At 41.0% G+C, this 20,861-nt stretch overlaps 1 protein-coding gene across 1 annotated transcript in view; it reads left to right on the forward strand.

Moving 5' to 3' along the window:
- SH3GL2 (SH3 domain containing GRB2 like 2, endophilin A1) overlaps positions 1-20,861 on the forward strand; it is a 198,765-nt gene that overhangs the window by 135,128 nt on the left and 42,776 nt on the right. Inside the window, exons 2-3 of the mRNA XM_060013469.1 lie at positions 1,956-2,024; positions 11,733-11,805. Coding sequence (XP_059869452.1) covers positions 1,956-2,024; positions 11,733-11,805 — 142 coding nt within the window. The remainder of the gene's footprint in view (positions 1-1,955; positions 2,025-11,732; positions 11,806-20,861) is intronic.

The following is a 20,861-nucleotide window of genomic DNA, read 5'->3' on the forward strand; positions in this document are numbered from 1 at the left end:
ACACAAAACCTGGATCTGTGCAGACTGTTGAAATAGTTGATAGCCATCATCACCTAGGATACAGATTAAGTGAGAGTGCTGATGTCAAGGACCGAAGGTTAAAGCAGTGAATCTAACTCTGGCCATCTGGCCCTTTGAATCTAAAGGAACTTCAGGCAGAAGTGGCCAGCACCACGGACAGCTCTTTAGTGCTGTGGTGCAAATGCAAAGCCACCTAGGGTTTACTTGGGAAAATTGCCTTCCAGGTCCTGGTTCCGCCTCTTCCTAGCTAAAGATCCCTACCATGGACAGGCAGTTTAATTTACTCAAGCCTCAGTTTTCTCATCTGCAACATAGGAATAATGTCTGCTCTACATAGTTCTTACGGTATGCATACTGGATGATAAATTACAAGTGAAAGTACCAGTTATACAAATTAAAAATGTGAATATTGTTTTTACTAACATTTCATTTTTAATCATTGACCTTTATCTGCCTAACATTGTATTATGTTAATGAAAATTGCTAGATTCTTCTCAGAGTATGAAACAACAGTTAAATAAACGGATGGGAAAGACCAGGGTATTTAATCAGATATACAGTTTACTGGTAAGAGAACAGAACTAGGATATATTGGATGTCTTGTAGGTTCACGCACCGGTTTTTATATTTACTATGCCATTTATTTTCATAACAACTCTGTGTACCATGGCAGTCCATTCCATGCCCTTCCATCATAGCATATTCCTCCTGTTAGTGCTGCTGAGGTGAAATCTGGGCCAGAGTGGTGATAGAATTCAGACTCTTGGTTTTCCCAAGAGTGATCTCTTCTAAAGGTTTTCCTGATGGCAGAATGCAGGAGTTAAAGAAAGAGCGTGTAAGGACTATACCTCAGCCCCCTATAAGGGGATACCAGAGCTCCCACGGCCAGAAAGATGGAGCCACGTATCCCAGGACCCTTTTAGAAGGAGGTAACCCAAGCTCACTTGGATGACCCAAGTTGTTACTGAGGTTGCTGCAGGTCTGGCCATGATGGGGATCCTCTGCAAAGACCCTCAACACAGTGGCTATTAAAGGAAATGGAAAATTATACTTCAGTATCTGTGTATGATAACTTTATGTAGCACAGTGACATCTTAGTAAAAAGCATCTAACTACCTTTACAGTTATTTTAAGAGGAATGAAATTCTGGTGTCATTAGCATTTAATATTTCCTGTCTTTGATGAAATTAAAGTATCTTCCTTGGGATCCCTTCATAATTTTTATTAGACTTAATTTGAGTCTTTATTTCAAAACAGAATAGAATATCTAATCTTTTAATGAACATGAATTCTACATGTGGAAAATGACCATTGGCATATGTAAATTGATGAAAATAAAATGTATGATAATGGGAATTGATTGGGTAGCAAAGAAGTACCCTCAGCATCTTTCCACATAGTTTATCTTATGTATATAAGGATGTAGACAGCTACAGGGAGATTTATAAGATCTGAAGATCAGCTAGGCTGATATTTTTCATACCAGTTTGATAGATGCTTGTGATTATCTGTTCAACAGCCCATTGAGGAATAGGTTGAAGATGTAGCAATTTTCTACCTAGGTAGCATTTTAGATCCATTATCAGAGGGAAATGATTATTGTATGATGCTCTTTTCCCTAGGAACTTTCAAAATGAACACGTTAGTGATTTGATAGTTGTGTGATGATTTATATACTAGAAAGAGCACTAGGGTTGAAATCAGAAGATATAAGTTTGAATTCTTGCTTCAGTACCTACCAGATGCATGGATTTTGGTAAGTTGTTCATATCCGCTGAGCCAAAGCTGTCTCCTATGAAAATGGGACAGCCCACCTACATCAGAGAATAGTTATGAGATTGTATTAGATGATGTTTGTCAAAGTGCTTAAAACTTGTGACACATGTTTAAAAGAAATTTTATTTATAATTCCTTTTTTGGGTTATTTTCTACAGAAAGTGAGTGAGAAAGTTGGAGGAGCTGAAGGAACCAAGCTAGATGATGACTTCAAAGAGATGGAAAGGGTGAGTCTTCATCACTCAGAGTTCCCTTGACATAAAATTGCCCAGCATACTAAGTGGAGAAGAGAGAAAGGAAAGGGGAAACCGTTCTCCACTGGTACCTGAGAATACATTTTGTTATTCTTAAAAGTACTCTCCTTTTAGTGTATATTTTAAAACAGAAAATGTAAAGTATCTGGGTTTTTTTTTTACTATCCTAAGAACAAAGCTTCCATGAAGGTGAAATGTCATAATGGATTTTATCATTACTTTTCCAAATAGGGGCAACATGGAGCTGGTGTTTGAATTGTGCTGGCGTGGGACGAAAAGAGGATAAGGTGGGGAATGATGTACCAAATGTTTTGGGGAGAGTTTGAGTCACTTTCTAGCTTTCGAGAACTTTCCTGAGGGGACTGTGCCAGCCAGAGGCAGCATGTGTAGTGAACACAGTGGTGAGCCGGTCTGACCTTGGCCTGAGCTCCACTTCTACTGCCTGTTGCACAAGTCAGCATATTGCTCTGAGCTTCTCTATTTTCATAAATGTAAAAGGAGAATACACATTCGTTCTTCGGAGACTTTTATTAAGGATTAAAAATAATGTAAATCATTTAACATTCTTCCTTAAAAGATAGCAGGTTCTCAACAAGTGAGAGTGGAGGTGGTGAACAAAATAAGCCTTTTTATTTTTCTTGTGACAGATGCCGTATTTTCTCTTTTACTTTTCTTTCACTTTGAGACTGTCCATGGAAAGAGATACATAGGCTTATGATGGAGGGTGGGTATTGCATTGTGCAATTAATTATTTTAGATTTTAAATTGTGGATGAGTAAAGGATCTGGGAATACAAACCCTGCACTTGAACAGAGAGGATGGCGAAAGCCTGTGATACCCAGAAACCACATTTTTACTTTCTGCCCTGTCTTTTTCAGTTTTTCTTCTGAAGAGTTCATTGATGAATACAACAAATTTTTGTTCTGTACCTCCTCTGAGACAGGCATGTAGGATATAGTAGTGAACAGGATAGATAAGATTTCTGACTGCATTAAATTCATAATCTAGTGGGGAAGACAGACATTGGACAAATACTGACCAGTGTGGCAAGGGTAACGAAACATGGCACTAGAGAAGCTTGGAACAGAGGAAACTCACCCACATAGGGTGGTCAGGGAAGACTTTCCTGATATTTAAGTGAGGATATAAAGGATGAGTAAGAGTTAGCAGAGCCTAGTGCGTTTCTAGTAAAGGAAACAGCAAGCAAGAGACAACCGGACAGGGACTTCTGTGGTGGTCCAGTGGCTAAGACTCCGTGCTCCCAGTGCAGGGGGCCCAGGTTCAATCCGTGGTCAGGGAACTAGATCCCATGTGCCGCAGCTAAAGATCCCGATGCCGCAACTAAAAGATGCTGCAAGCTACAACTAAAGATCCCACATGCTGCAACAAAGACCCAGTGCAGCCAAATAAATAAATAAATATTAAAAAAAAAAGAGAGAGAGAGAACTGGACACATTTGAGTTCCTGAATAAAAGATGAGTTGCTGAGAGACAGGAGTCTCTTACAAACATTTTACTTCAGGCAGAGACCCGCAGATGTCCCTCTGAGTCTGTTGGTAAGGTTTATTTCTCCTGTTTCCTAGAAAATAATGAGTTTCTGAAGCTTTTATTTCAAAATCTAGATATTACCGTAATAAGGTTTTGCTGGTTGAAGAACACACTTGTGGTCTTGTATTTGGGTTTATAACTAAGTAGACTGAGAGATTTAGGTTTTAGTGAGGTGTGGAAATTGTTTATTCCGCTTCATCCCACACATCTTTTGCCTTATCTCTACTCATGTTAAATTCACATTAAAGGTAGAGGTTTCTGTGGTAATTGGAAAGCACATGCTTTAGATTTAGACTCCAAATCTGTTCTGTTTATATGTTTATTACACACACAAACATTTTAGCTCTGCAGGTTTTCCCAAACCTGCAGAAGAATCACCTTTCCATGGTCAATTTCCTGTTCATCAAGCATTTAGAGCAGAGAGACCTTTGTTCACTGTGTTCTCAGAGGTGCAGTGAGACAACAAAATGAGATAAATTAGAGGTTTGCATCACACAGCACTACTGGGAGAGAGAAGTGGGTATTCCTAGAGGTTGCTTCCGTAATCAGCCACCACATCCACTCTCCTGCTGAGATACAGTAAAGTCACCACGTGCATCTCTTAGCCCTTGTAGCCTTCCCGTCCTGGAGCTGACTGGGTGGACTCCTTCGGCTGTGTTGTGGCTGCAGGAACCCTGCGTGTAACCATTTCTGTCCTCCTCCTAAGTGCCTGCATGGAATTGTTTCTTTGTTCATTTTAAGTGGTATTTGTTGCTTACAAGCTTCCTCACAGCCGAAATTTCTTACCGTGGTACAGACATTGTGTGGATTTTTTTTCTTTGAAAAGATGCAGATTTTTTTATCAAGAGGAAGCACTAGAATTTGAGGGATCTGGTTTCTTCGAAATTTACATCAGTTGCTGCAGTGATTGTGTGTGTGTGTGTGTGTGTGTGTGGGTGTGTGGGTGTGTGTGTGTGGGTGGTGTGTGGGTATGTTCATTAATTCACATGGAATATCTGTAAATGCGTCCATGTGGCAGGCATCCTGCTAGGCACCAGGAATATAAAGATGATTAAGGTACAGTTCCTGCCTACAGGAGCTTCCAGTTTTGATGGAAGAAATAAGACACATAGATTAGTGTCTTATGGGACAATGGTGCTTGATGCCTTGGGGAGTATTTTCATGGAAGACCTAACTCAGGTTGGGTAGACGAGTGGAGGCTTCCTAGAAGAAAGGGCACCTGAGCTAAATCCTGAAATGTTCTCTTGTTTCTGTGTATATGAGTGATGTAGAAAGAAGTCCAAGCCAAGGGGTACCGTGTCTCTTTTAGGAGCCTGAAAAGTATCATGGGAAATCCCTGCTGTTGAAACCAGGAGTCCTCAAGCGGAAAGCATGGCTGTAGACCATTTTAATGAGAATGGAATTTTTCTGAAGGGGCAGCCTCAAGTTTTAAGGCAAGCAGATGTTGAGAAAGAATGGAAAGATCGTCATTCCTTATACGAGTGAGGGAATGTATTGTTTGCAGAGCAGCCTGTGGGGGAAGCGCTATAGGAGAATGTCCATGGTCATTATCTCCATATACTTAACTAGTCATTGGGTGGAGAGGAGCTAGATCCTTCTGTTTAAGCCCAAGTGGTAGGCTAGAATCAACGAGTAGAAGCTACGGGGAGATAGATTCAGACTCAACATAAAAAAGAAGTTTTTGTTGTCGGAACTTTTTAAATAAAAAAGAGCCTTGGGGATTACTGAATTCCCCATCACTGCCCACGTTTAAAGAGAGGGTAAACCCACGGTTCCCACATTCTGTGTGAAGCACAATAGTTGTCATCTCCTTCGAGTTTTGTGGCAAGTAATCTGTTACTAATGTCATTTTTCATAATGTCAGTCTCACTTGGATTCTAGTGATCTATCCCAAATGGGAGAGAAAGGAGTAAAGTCCCAGCCAGCACGCTCAGAGTTTCACATATCCCCGAGTGCACCGTGAGCACCTGTCATATACGTGAATGTCTTCTTCATGGGTGTGGTGGTAAAAGAGAAGCTGTGGATTACGGTACTGAGACACTCACTTGCTGGTGTGGAACTGTAGGATGGGTGGGAGCCCCAAACAAGATGAGCTTTAAAGACATTTTTCTGCTGATCCTGAAATTTAGTGAAGACTAGCTTCTTCTCAGTTACGTGTTTGCAATGTGTTTCCAAGCCAATGTTCATTGAAGGTAAATGCCTAAGAAGATTAACAAAAAAAATACATTGGGGCAGTCTCAGCCTAATGTGTTGTTTATTTTTGTTTTCAACACACAGTTCATTAATCAGGCTTTCCAAATACATAAGGTAACTGCTGAAAAGCAGAGCAGTCTGGGGACAGGTACATTAATTCTTCCATATCAGTAGGGGACTATGAAAACATCCCCTTATTGGACCAGCCTGTATCTCACTGCCAGACAGACTTTCCCAGGATACTGTTTTCATCGTGTCTCTGTGATTTGTTTAGTTAGGTGTTCTCCTTTAGCTCCTGTCCTTTAAGTGGGTGTGCATTCATTCTTTTTTTTTTTTTTTTTTTTTAACATCTTTATTGGAGTAAAATTGCTTTACAATGGTGTGTTAGTTTCTGCTTTATAACAAAGTGAATCAGCTATAAATATACATATATCCACATATCTCTTCCCTCTTGCATCTCCCTCCCTCCCACCCTCCCTATCCCACCCTTCTAAGTGGTCACAAAGCACTGAGCTGATATCCCTGAGCTATGTGGCTGCTTCCCACTAGCTGTCAATTTTACATTTTGTAGTGTATATATGTCCATGCCACTCTCTCACTTTGTCCCACCTTACCCTTCCCAATCCCCATGTCCTCAAGTCCATTCTCTAGTAGGTCTGCATCTTTATTCCCCTCCTCCCCCTATGTTCTTCATAACTTTTTTTTTTTTTTTAGATTCCATATATATGTGTTAGCATACGGTGCTTGTTTTTCTCTTTCTGACTTACTTCACTCTGTATGACAGACTCCAGGTCGCATTCATTCTTAATAGGTACATTTTCTTAATTTCAGTGACAGAAAAATTAAGAATTTGAAAGATTTTCATGTTTCATATGACATTTTAACATCTCTTTTGCGTAACCACTGTAAGTTAGCCTATATTTAAGTGGGTGCTTAATTCATCTATTTAGTATTGATCACTAAACCCACAAACGGTGCTCCGTTTTAAGATGTCCATTTTATTTTTCTTAAACTCTGCTACTGTGTACCTGTGACAGCATCAGGTATAATGCAGTGTCTGATGTTGTGAAGTCATATCTTTCAGTCCTTTTGTTAGTCCACAAAGAATGCTGTGTTTTTCACCTGTGCTGCCTCCTGTGTTCAGGAAACAGTGACTGCTCCTTTTCCAATGGGGAAGGGTAATGTTCAGATGCCTCAAAACAATAGCCCCATTCTAGTCAATCTGGTGCCTTTCAGTTCTCTTGTATCTTGTCTCTAAAGACCGAGACAGCTGGTGAAATGATGGGCATCCGTAGATTCAGCGTGGCATGCCTTTATGAAAGTAGAACCTTAGCGCAGGGAGCAGCAAACTTTTTCTGTAAATATATTAGGCTTTGTGGGCCAGAGGGCGTCTGTGGTCTGTGTTGCAGCTCCTCACCTCTGCTATCGAAGAGCAAAAGCAAGCATCAGTGGTATTTGAATGAAGGAGCATGGCTGTGTTCCAATAAAATTTACCCAAGGACACTGAAATTTGCATTTTGTATAGTTATTATGTGCAACAAAATAGTCTTCTTCTTTTGAATTGTTCCAGCTATTTAAAAATCTAACAACGGGGGCTTCCCTGGTAGCACAGTGGTTAAGAATCCGCCTGCCAATGCAGGGGACACGGGTTCGAGCCCTGGTCCAGGAAGATCCCACATGTGGCGGAGCAACTAAGCCCGTGCACCACAACTACTGAGCCTGTGCTCTAGAGCCCGTGAGCCACAACTATTGAGCCCAGGTGCTGCAACTACTGAAGCCTTGCACCTAGAGCCCGTGCTGCACAACAAGAGAAGCCACTGCCACAAAGAGTAGCCCCGCTCGCGGCAACTAGAGAAAACCCGTGCAGCAACGAAGACCCAGCGCAGCCAAAAATAAATAAATATTTTTTTTAAAAAAGGAAAAAATCTAACAACAGGCAGTGGCCCAGATTTGGCCCACCGGCCATGGTTTGCCAACCCTTGACTTAGCATGAAGAAGGGAAATGTTATAGTGAGTAAAGCGGGTTGAGAGAGCCGTTTCTCTCCCTACTCATAGTTGTAAATTACAAGACTGGATAGTGGAGGAAGAACCTGCTAATGTATTGAGTTGCTAAAATCTTGCTAATGAGAAAATTGAAGTAAAAAGACCAGAGGAATATGTGCGTATTCTTTGAGGAAAAAAACCCAGAACTTATTTCGTACAGATAAGTTTTTATTTCCTGCAAACATGCCTGTATCTTATATAGTTAGCTTCACCTCCACTAAACAGCCTTCCCTAATGACTCCGTGCCCCAATCCAGACAAGGGTGGTTGAAGAAACAGAGGCTCAGGTGCTCACAAAAATGGAAGTTGCCGTTTGGGACACATCAAAACTTGTTTTCAAGCAGTAGGAAAATTTGGGCATTAAGGAAATCATTAGGTACAATGTCATAAGTTCAGAATTAAGCTGTGCTGTTCTCAAACGGGAGTAAGCTCTTGCCAGTTATAATAAATTATTTAAGTGGAAATCTTCTTAGTTCATGGTAGTTACACTAGGCCTGTTAATAAGAGGGTTTATGGTTGGACATTGACAGTTGCGGTGTATAAATAGTGTTCCTAGCAAGAGCCTGACAAGGAGCGTTTAAGGTTCTCACCGGGTGATGGCCTCACCTTGTCCATGGCTGACACAGTATAGTTTTGTTTAGCAAAAAGAGTTCTGGACAAAAAGAGGACAGAGATGGAGAGAAGTTGGACGGTGGTCAGCCTCCTACTGGCTGATGTCATCGGGCGATCCGGTTCCTCCAGCATTCTTCCTTGGAAACCGTGTCTGATCCATGACCTTTGGAACTACATTTCTTCCCATGATAGCTGCTTGGGTTGTGTGGCCTCAGAGAATTCATTTCCCTTCTCCAGGTTCAGACTGGCATATTTAAAAAATCAAGGCTTTGGACTGGATGCTCTACTGGCCTTGTTCTCTTATGTTTATTAAGTCTGTCAAGTGTAAAATCAGGAGTAAGATCCTAGTAAATGAATTTGCTAGTAGCTCTTGCCTGTTTGGTGTATGTCCTGAAAATGCATTCCGCAAATTATTATATTGGATAAAGTTGTTTTCAGAGGTGGATTGCAAGTGAAGGTTATTTTATGCTCTGATCAAAAGGGTTTAGCTAGAAATTTCTCTAGATTGATATCTAGATCAGGTACCTGAAAGTGTTGAAGGAATCTGCCTCAGTGGGCACAAGATCTGGGGTTGTATGGGCTCTTCCCTGGGAGACTTTGGCCAAACCATGGGGGACACTGAGTAGTTTTTATTCTCATTCTTCTTCTAAGGTTGAATCCCACTTTGGGGACCAAATGCAATGCTCTAATATTGTTGTCTCCAGCGTCTCTGTGCCTCCCCCAAGACCACTGGCTTTTGCCAAGCTGATAGCTTCTATGTATAGAGCCTGAGTACTTGGGCGGTCTATTTACAGAACCCAGAAGGGAAAGGGGGTTTCATTTCGCAAATGAGAACCACTTTTCATGCTTTCCTTGCTGACTTGCCCATGGACCACTCCAGATATACACTACTAGCACCCAGCCTCTGTAGAGAAGCCAGTGTAACTGAGGCCATGCGGTCAAACAACTTAGCCTGGGACAGCCTCCCTTTTGCAGAGGCCCAGGGTAGAATAGTTCTCGTGAATGAGTTTCTGTAGACTTTCAGGACTTTCAGAACAAAACCAGAAGGTGAGCTGGAAGGTGCTTTCCTCCTGGTCCTGTGTGGTTGGCCTCTGCCAGGTCTCCAGCTCCATCTAGGAGATGGTACAGAGAGCTTTGCAGCTCTGACTTGGTGTCTCTCTTCAGGTCAGGAGATGTCCCTGTTGCCTTTTCGTGCTTTCAAGAAGTATTGGGTGGTAGTTAACAACACATATGCTGGAGCCGGAATTGGGCAAGTTTCTTAACCTCTGTGTATCTGTTTCATAAGGCTTCTGAGGATTTAGTATGTAAAGATATTTAAAGCCCTTGGAACAATTTCTGACAAATATGAAGCAGTTTATGATGATGGTGATCATGATTATTACTGAGGGTAGAGATGGGGGGAAAGTTAGAAATTGGTTCGCTTCCTCACATCAGATGAGTTCAGAATACCAAGTGGTCACTGGCCAATGCAGTCCCTCTGGCACTCTCCCTTAGAAACTTTGACCTTTGGAACTACTTTGCTTCCAGTCATAGCCACATAGGACATTTGGATACATTTGACATTGAATGCTTTAAGCCCTGTCATATAGTCAGCAGAAGATCTGTGTTTTTGTCCTATCACACATGTAACCTGGACTTTCAGCCTGTTTTTTTCTGCACACACCCTTTGACTTCATTTACATTGAGTGCATAGTGGTTGGTTGGCATGTTGGTAATGCTTCCAGGACCTCCGTGTATGGCCACACAAGTTCTGCACTGTAAAACTCTGGGGGACCACTATTCATTGCAGAACTAAATACTACTTAGCCACATACTCAAATCTAAGATGTATTGAAAACTGAAGTTAACCAAAAGAATGTGGTACAGGGTTCACATGTGGGCAGGCATCTCTTATAAATAGGAATGCTTTTTAAGGTAATTTTATACCATGATGACCTCATAAGAAAAAATGTTTCCTCTATTAATCACAGGAGTAGCAAGCTCCTTACACACACAGTAATCTGACTGCCATGGAAGGGGAACTGATTAAGTATTGAAAAACAAAGCTGAAAGATAAAATCTTCTGGTTATGGTTTGGTTTCTGATTATGAAAGAGAAGAAGGCTTACACAGAGGTAGAAAACAAATATATGGATACCAAGGGGGAAAGGGGTGGGGTGGGAGGAACTGGGAACTGGGATTGACACATATATAGTACTGATACTATGTATAAAATAGACAACTGATGGGCACATACTGAATAGCACAGGGAACTCTACCTAATGCACTGTGGTAACCTAAGTGGGAGGCAAGTCCAAAAGGGAGAGGATACCTATATGTGTATGGCTGATTCTTTTGTTGTGCAGTGGAGGCTAACACGACATTGTAAAGCAACCATATTCCAATAAAAATTAATAAAAAAAAGGAAGAGAAGGAGGCTTGCCCCATCCATAAAAGGTTGATTTTGTATGTAGGTGCAGTAGGTTACAGAAAAATTGGAATTGAGGGAGGAGCCCTTGAACTCTAAAGAAAACAACGAAGTCTCCTTGAACTTAATTGAGATCTGATATTCCGCCATCAAAAATTAATTCCCTTCATTCATACTTACGTATTCCATGTACATATCTTGGATAGGAGGATGCACTAATTTTCAGTAGTCATTTACCCTGCAGAGTGAATGAATGGACCACACGTGTTGATAAGGAAAGGATTTCATGGGGGAATGTAGAGAGGACCTCATTGCACGGCCTCTTCATGTGGTAAAAAGGGTGCAACAGAGAGAGGACATGGTGACCTGCTGAGTGCAAATACTGACCATTCAGAATTTTGCAAGGATAGACTCTAGGACCGTGATTTTAATTTAGAGTTAACCAAAAGTTCAAGAACTGATTAGAAGTGTTTGCTCAAGATTTTTATGTACTCGGGATGTTCTCAGAAGTTAAATAAAAACTTTCCCTCTCTTACTTGAACAAACAGAGTCGATGTGGCATGCGAGACCACATCAGGCAACTTCCAGTGAGAGGAAGCTATATCCACATTATTTTACCAGGAGATAAGGAAGTATATTTTGAAACACATTTTAGGAAATTAGTAGGTTCCTTTCTGGGTAAATGGGCTTTCCAAGTCTTGATGGAACACAGCTGAATGCAAAGCCAGTGGTAATTCTGGCAGCTCTGTGAGCCCCTCACCTTCCACCACAGGATTTCGTGCTCGGTTGTACCACCAGTGGTTGTATATATGCTCAAGCAAAAACTCCGTTTCTAAAGCTAATAATTTGCATCATTTAGAATATTTATTTTCTCATTTCAGAAAGTGGATGTCACCAGCAGGGCTGTGATGGAAATAATGACTAAAACAATTGAGTACCTTCAACCCAATCCAGGTAAGGGCTCGTTTTATACTTGCAGGGGTATCCCTCCAGGTAACTTTTCGTTTCTCTTTGGTAGACAGGCTAGGTTTGGTGTGCTTCTGCTTGCTCTGTCCTCCCTTCTGGAAGTTCAGTGGCTTCGGTTGGAGCATTTCGACCGGGAAGGGAGGACTTTTTAGGTTCACACTGAAGTAACTGGAGGCTTCTGTGATATTTTATCTGACTGTAGTGTAATTAACAAACAGCACTGTGTGGACAGCGTGGGTGGCACATGATGTCAGGGTAGCTGCAAGCTGTTATGAACTGAACACTCATTTGAAAGGGATTGTAAGAAAGTAAATTGGGAGAATTTTCAGATAAAACATAGTAATTCACCAAAGGTGTGAAAAAGTAGGAAGTTGAATGGTTTTTGTGAAATACAGAGGGTTTCTGTCCATACGCATCTCTGAAGTCTTTGGAGGGTTGTTCTTTGTTCTGATTTTTCTCCAAGCACATCACAGATCAGCACTTTTCTTGCTAACCTGTTACGCTCTTAAGAGAAGGGAGTTACAATAGAGATAATGGAGCTGTACCTTGAAAAGAGAATCAGGCAGAAGTGGGGTGATCTCAAAGAGCACAAGGTGTAACAGCAAAGCAGCTGATACTCTAGACCTCCTCAGCACTCTTCCTGAATAGCAGTTCCTAATTGCAGAGTGTAGAAACTTGAAGCAAGTTTGAATATATTTAAGTAAAACGTATGAATATTGGGAAAACTGCGTATCTTGAGACCAGTTTCTTTGGGAGTTTCAGGTTGAGATTCCTGTGTCTTTGGTGGTCCTAGGGGAGATGGTTCAGGCACTGTGTCAGCCCCACTGTGTTTGGATTCTGAGCGTTAATGGGTGAGAGATAAGAAAAGGAAATACGTGGGGTAAGAGGAGGCAGACAAGCACAGTCAGTGCTGACCAGCTCCCTACTGCCTTCTGCTGCTGCTGGCTGCAGCTTTCGCTCAGCCCAAACTGTGGGAATAACATTCTCAGTTTTTTTAAAAACTGCATCAGAGATGGGATTATGTGAGGAAGGAAAATATTGAAGTAAGTGATAAGCCATAGGAACCAGGCCTTTAACTGATAGTAGACCAAATTGCTGGCAAATTAGGCAACGAATAGCAAAAATGAAGTTTCCAATTTTTGCTTGCAGCCTTCTTCATGACCTCTGTATTCCACAGAGATTCAAGGATCTCTTATCTAAGAGATCTTCACCCGTTCCTAAGTATTTAAACAACTGTGATAGGTCAGTTTTGAAAAGAGAACTGCTCACCCCAAGTCTCACGGTAAGGAGTCATTGTTTAGGGAAGGATGTTTTTGTCTTTGTCTTTGAGTAGAATCTTGAAGTGCTCCCTCATTTCCTGGGATTTACGCATGGATGGTGCTAGGATTACTTAGCCCTGCTGTTGTAGGGCTAATATATATTTTTTAACATCTTTATTGGAGTATAATTTCTTTACGATGTTGTGTTAGTTTCTGCTGTATAACAAAGTGAATCAGCTATACAAATACATATATCCCTATATCCCTTCCCTCTTGCGTCTCCCTCCCACCCTCCCTATCCCACCCCTCTAGGTGGTCACAAACTCCCTGTGCTATGCAGCTGCTTCCCACTAGCTGTCTGTTTTACATTTGGTAGTGTATATATGTCCATGCCACTCTCTCACTTTGTCACAGCTTACCCTTCCCCCTCCCTGTGTCCTCAAGTCCATTCTCTATGTCTGTGTCTTTATTCCTGTCCTGCCCTTAGGTTCATCAGAACCATTTTTTTTTTAGATTCCATATATATACGTGTTATCATGCAGTATTTGTTTTTCTCTTTCTGACTTACTTCACTCTGTATGAAAGACTCTAGGTCCATCCACCTCACTACAAATAACTCAATTTCGTTTCTTTTTCTGGCTGATTAATATTCCATTGTACATACGTGCCACATCTTTTTTATCCATTCACCTGTCGATGGACACTTAGATTGCTTCCATGTTGTAGGACTAATATTAAGTGTATGGAAGGAGAGGGAAAATATAGTAGTTACTGAGCACTAATGCATTTTCATTATGTCGCTAGTTATACACACTGTCTTCTCTCTAAAAGTAGCTGTTTTTTTCCTGATTATAAAAAGAAAACGCAGTTGAAAAATTCATAGTATAGCAAAGAAACTAAAAATCCATGAACACAGATCTTTGGTGGGGACCCATCTGTGTTCCTGAGTATAATGGAATTCAGGTGTATGGAGGTATGCTGTGTTGAATAGGATGTCCCTCAAAATCCAGGGCTACCCAGAACCTCCAAATGTAACTTTATTTGGAAATAACATCTTTTGAGATGTAATCCATTAATGATCTTGAGATGAACTCATTCTGGAGTTAGAGTGGGCCCTAAATCCAACAACTGGTGTCCTTATAAGAAGAAGAGAAAACACAGAGAGACACAGGGCAGAAGGCCACCTGAAGACAGAGGCCAAGATTAGAGTGATGCTGCCACAAACCAAGGAATGCCGGGAGCCACCAGAGCTGGAAGAGGCGAGGAAGGATTCTCCCAGAGAGCCTCAGAAAGAACCAACCCTACTGACATCTTGATTTCAAGTGTCTTGAACTGTGAGAGAGTAAATTTCTGTTGTTCTAAGCCACACAATCTGTGGCAATTTGTTATGGCAGACCTAGAAAACTGATACAGTAGGCTAGCCTAATTTTCCTCGGGAAAAAACAAGGGCCAGAGAATTTAAGAAACTTTCCCAAAGTTACACACCTAGGAAGGGACGAAACCAGGATGGGAACCCAGGTCTGATGCCCCCGGGCCCAGGAACTTTCCATTGCACAGTCCTGCTTCTGAGAAGAATGGGTTCTTCATTTAGGTGCAAAGGGTATTTTACTTTCAGAGTGGATATGACAGAAATCCAGAAAGGGAACAAATTGTGGGGTTGAGCCTTATTTTTATTTTAATAAAAAAGATAGCAGGAGGAGGTAATTGGGGGAGATTTGAAGTTTTAGAAATGACGTATTTTTAACAGAATCCTGACTGTGCTTATTAGCTACCAACATATTGGTTTTCTGGCTATTTAAAAATTGAATGAACATCTGCCACCACGGAGAACCATTAAGGCTGTCACCAGGCGATCACAAGTTGGTTTCAGAAAAGCAGTTATATGTGGGCAGGGCACATATTTATACAAATAAGTGTCATCTACAAGGGTCCAGAGTAAAACAAAATTTCATATGCTCACTCTTCAGAATTTAGATAATTTGTGTTTAATTGGCTTATAATAGATATGACTTAGTTCCTCCATGAATTTCTTGCCCTGAGAGCAGACACTGGCTAGAGCTCCTGAAAGGTGGCTGATCCAGTACCCTTGTTCAGAATGCAAGTGTCCTTGAGAAGAGGACACAAGATTCTAGCCAACACCCAGAGGCTCCCAGTCCTTGGGCACAAAAGAGCAGAATATTCCCAAACTCATGCTGTTTGATAAATGCTTTGACCACTCAGCCTCTCTGTGACCCCAGAAACGGGGTCAACCAATATGGATCACTGGTTTCTGGTCCCGAATAAGCAAGATCTGGCCAGGGTCAGGATAGGGACTTATGCAAAGTAACAAATTTACCTGGACAGGCCAGTAGGATCTGTGGAAACGAATGTTTTGAGGGTACTTTGAGAGTATCTTGTATTTGATTCATACTCTAGGATGCATTCTGGCTTTCACATCTTGTGGTTATGGAGCATACACATCTGTATAGTCTTGAAACTCAATTCCTATTGAAATGATGACCAAAGAGAGTTGGATTACTTTTCTTGAATCTGTAGCTGTGCTCTGTGTAGGCACCCCCATCTGCTCTTGCCCACCTCCGGAGTGATATTTTAAAAGGCAGACCTGATCATGTCATCATCTTGCACAAAACCCTTCAATGGATTTTCACTGCTTTTAGGATTAAGTTTTACCATTTTTAACAAGGCTCGAAGGGCCCTCCCTACATGATCAGCCTGCCCTTATCCCTCTACCTTGCCAGACAAACAGTCTCCTCAGGTCCAGCATCAAGGTCATTTAGAAAGAAGCCTTCCTGAAGCCCTGACTGCATTAGGTTCCACCGTCAATGACCCTCTCATGGACTTCCCTGGTGGTGCAGTGGTTGAGAGTCCGCCTGCCGATGCAGAGGACACGGGTTTGTGCCCCGGTCAAGGAAGATCCCACATGCCGCGGAGCGGCTGGGCCCGTGAGCCATGGCCGCTGAGCCTGCGCGTCTGGAGCCTGTGCTCCGCAACGGGAGAGGCCACAGCAGTGAGAGGCCCGCGTACCACAAAAAAAAAAAAAAAAAAAATTACCCTCTCATGATCCCAGATGCTTTTCCCTGGTGGCACATGCCACACTTACTGTAATTGCATGGTGTGTGTGCTTCGGTTTGTCCTCCCCTGTAAGGACAGGGCTCTGCCTGTCTTATTCCCCACCATCCCCCCATATGCCCCCAGGCCCCAGCTCAGTTCCAGGCAGCCCATGACATTTGGATATTTGAAAAAGTGGATTATGAAGCACAGTTGATACTCAGTGGCTAATGTGATAAAACTGCTATAATGTAAAAGAGAGAAGGAGAAACTCTTCCTTTCCCCTAACCCATCAGCTCTACCCATGTAACCAACATTTATCAAATGCATTTACTTTTATACAAGGACCTATGCAATTCTATATATAGTGGGGGTAGATACAGAACCAAGATTGGGCCCCTGCCCCTTGGGACCTCACAGTCTTAACAGCATAAAGTATGTATACTCTGAGGAGAGCTGTACAGAGGCCTTCATGGCTAATTCCTTCTGGAAATTCCAGCTAACTGATGAAGTGAGGAGGGGTGAGTGGGGTCACAGGCCTGCAGGTGTGGCCTGCAAAGGCAGGGCTTTCGAGGACATAGAGCAGAGAGCTGTATAAAGTCTTTCAGCTTGGACTGTGAAATGATTCTGACAGGAACAACATAAACCAGTACAGATTTCCAAGCTGCTTAGATAAGAAACAATTTGAATGTGAGAAGTCCTGTGTACTTCTACTGATTGTGAGCCCCTATTCTCATGGTATCTAAGAGCAAAGATCATCAGAGAAGATATAAATCAGTTTTCTTTTTTTTTTTAAATGAATTTTAAAATTTTATTTATTTATTTTTGGCTGCATTGGGTCTTCCTTGCTGTGTGCAGGCTTTCTCTGGTTGTAACGAGCAGGGACTACTCTTCACGTTGCGGTGCGTGGGCTTCTCATTGCAGTGGCTTCTCTTGTTGTGGAGCATGGGCTCATGGCACACGGGCTTCAGTAGTTGTGGCACGTGGGCTCAGTAGTTGTGGCTCGCTGGCTCTAGGACGTGGGCTCAGTAGTTGTGGTGCACGGGCTTAGTTGCTCTGTGGCATGTGGGATCTTCCTGGACCAGGGCTCAAACCCGTGTCCCCTGCATTGGCAGGCAGATTCTTAACCACTGTGCCACCAGGGAAACCCCGGATCAGTCTTCTTATATGAGTATTCTGATGCTTGTGGGGGGAAAATAAATCAGCAAATAAATCAGCAGTGTACAATAGAAATAAGATGCAAGGCACATGTGTAATTTTGAATTTTCTAGTAGCTATATTAACGAAAGTAAAAAAGAAAGGTAGAGAAGAAGCAAGAAGAACTACAATCCTGCAGCCTGTGGAACAAAAACCACATTCACAGAAAGATAGACAAGATGAAAAGGCAGAGGGCTATGTACCACATGAAGGAACAAGATAAAACCCCAGAAAAACAACTAAGTGAAGTGGAGATGGGCAACCTTCCAGAAACAGAATTCAGAATAATGATAGTGAAGATGATCCACAACCTCAGAAAAAGAAAGGAGGCAAAGATCGAGAAGATGCAAGAAATGTTTAACAAAGACCTAGAAGAATTAAAGAAAAAACAAACAGAGATGAACAATACAATAACTAAAATGAAAACTACACTAGAAGGAACCAATAGCAGAATAATTGAGGCAGAAGAACGGATAAGTGACCTAGAAGAGAGAATGGGGGAATTCACTGCTGCAGAACAGAATAACGAAAAAAGAATGAAAAGAAATGAAGACAGCCTAAGAGACCTCTGGGACAACATTAAACACACCAACATTCGAATTATAGGGGTCCCAGAAGAAGAAGAGAATAAGGAAGGGACTGAGAAAATATTTGAAGAGATTATAGTTGAAAACTTCCCTAATATGGGAAAGGAAATAGATAATCATGTCCAGGAAGCACAGAGAGTCCCATACAGGATAAATCCAAGGACAAACACGCAAGACACATATTAATCAAACTATCAAAAATCAAATACAAAGAACAAATATTAAAAGCAGCAAGGGAAAAACAGCAAGTAACACATAAGGAAATCCCCATAAGGTTAACAGCTGATCTTTCAGCACAAACTCTGTAAGCCAGAAGGGAGTGGCAGGACATATTTAGAGTGATGAAGGAGAAAAACCTACAACCAAGATTACTCTACCCAGCAAGGATCTCATTCAGATTTGACGGAGACATTAAAAGCTTTACAGACAAGCAAAACCTAGGAGAATTCAGAACCAACAAACCAGTTTTACAACAAATGCTAAAGGAACTTATCTAGGCAGGAAACACAAGAGAAGGAAAAGACCTACAATAATAATCCCAAAACAATTAAGAAAATGGTAATAGGAACATACATATCGATAATTACCTTAAATGTAAATGGATTAAATGCTCCAACCAAAAGACATAGACTGGCTGAATGGATACAAAAACAAGACCCATATAAATGCTGTCTATAAGAGACCCACTTCAGACCTAGGGACACATACAGACTGAAAGGGAGGGGATGGAAAAAGATATTCCATGCAAATGGAAATCAAAAGAAAGCTGGAGTAGCAATTCTAATATCAGACAAAACAGACTTTAAAACAAAGACTATTACTAGAGACAAAGAAGGACACTACATAATGATCAAGGGATCAATCCAAGAAGAAGAGATAACAATTGTAAATATTTATGCACCCAGCATAGGAGCACCTTAATACATAAGGCAAATACTAACAGCCATAAAAGGGGAAATCGACAGTAACACAATCATAGCCAGGGACTTTAATACACCACTTTCACCAATGGACAGATCATCCAAGATAAAAATCAATAAGGAAACACAAGCTTTAAATGATACATTAAACGAGATGGACTTAATTGATATATATAGGACAGTCCATCCAAAAACAACAGAATACACTTTCTTCTCAAGTGCTCATGGAACATTCTCCAGGATAGATCATATCTTGGGTCACAAATCAAGCATTGGTAAACTTAAGGAAATTGAAGTTGTATCAAGTATCTTTTCTGACAACAACGCTATGAGACCAGCTATCAATTACAGGAAAATATATGTAAGAAATACAAACACATGGAGGCTAAACAACACACTACTTAATAACCAAGAGATCACTGAAGAAATCAAAGAGGAAATCAAAAAATACCAAGAAATAAGTGACAATGAAAACACAATGACCCCAAACCTATGGGATGCAGCAAAAGCAGTTCTAAGAGGGAAGTTTATAGCTATACAAGCCCACCTTAAGAAACAAGAAACATCTCAAACAACCTAACTTTACACCTAAAGCAATTAGAGAAAGAAGAACAAAAAAACCCCAAAGATAGCAGAAGGAAAGAAATCATAAAGATCAGATGAGAAATAAATGAAAAAGAAATGAAGGAAACAGTAGCAAAGATCAATAAAACTAAAATCTGGTTCTCTGAGAAGATAAACAAAATTGATAAACCATTAGCCAGATTAATCAAGAAAAAAAGGGAGAAGACTCAGATCAATAGAATTAGAAATGAAAAAGGAGAAGTTACAGCTGACACTGCAGAAATACAAAGGATCATGAGAGATTACTACAAGCAACTATATGCCAATAAATTGGATACCCACAAAAAAATGGACAAATTCTTAGAAAAGCACAACCTTCCGAGACTGAACCAGGAAGAAATAGAAAATATAAACAGACCAGTCACAAGCAGTGAAATTGAAACTGTGATTAGAAATCTTCCAACAAACAAAAGCCCAGGACCAGATGGCTTCACAGGCAAGTTCTATCCATCATTTAGAGAAGAGCTAACACCTATCCTTCGCAAACTCTTCCAAAATATAGCAGAAGGAGGAACACTCCCAAACTCATTCTACAAGGCCACCATCACGCTGATACCAAAACCAGACAAAGATGTCACAAAGAAAGAAAACTACAGGCCAATATCACTGATGAACATAGATGCAAAAATCCTCAACAAAATACTAGCGAACAGAATCCAACAGCACATTAAAAGGATCATACACCATGATCAAGTGGGGTTTATCCCAGGAATGCAAGGATTCTTCAATATACCAAGATCAATCAACATGATACACCATATTAACAAATTGAAGCGGAAAAACCATATGATCATCTCAATAGATGCAGAGAAAGCTTTTGACAAAATTCAACACCAATTTATGATAAAAACCCTCCAGAAAGTAGGCATAGAGGGAACTTTTCTCAACATAATAAAGGCCATATATGACAAACCCACAGCCAACATCGTCCTCAGTGGTGAAAAACTGAAACCATTTCCTCTAAGATCAGCAAGAAGACAAGGTTGCCCACTCTCACCACTCTTATTCAACATAGTTTGGAAGTTTTAGCCACAGCAATCAGAGAAGAAAAAGAAATAAAAGGAATCCAAATCAGAAGAGAAGTAAAGCTGTCACTGTTTGCAGATGACATGATACTATACATACAGATTCCTAAAGATGCTACCAGAAAGCTACTAGAGCTAATCAATGCATTCAGTAAAGTAGCAGGATACAAAATTAAGGTACAGAAATCTCTTGCATTCCTATACACTAATGATGAAAAATCTGAAAGTGAAATTAAGAAAACTCTCCGATTTACCACTGCAAAAAAAAGAATAAAATATCTAGGAATAAACCTACCTAAGGAGACAAAAGACCTGTACACAGAAAACTATAAGACATTGATGAAAGAAAGTAAAGGTGATACAAATAGATGGAGAGATATACCA

The sequence above is a fragment of the Delphinus delphis genome, chromosome 6 (assembly GCF_949987515.2).
Source record: "Delphinus delphis chromosome 6, mDelDel1.2, whole genome shotgun sequence".
Lineage (NCBI taxonomy): Eukaryota > Metazoa > Chordata > Mammalia > Artiodactyla > Delphinidae > Delphinus > Delphinus delphis.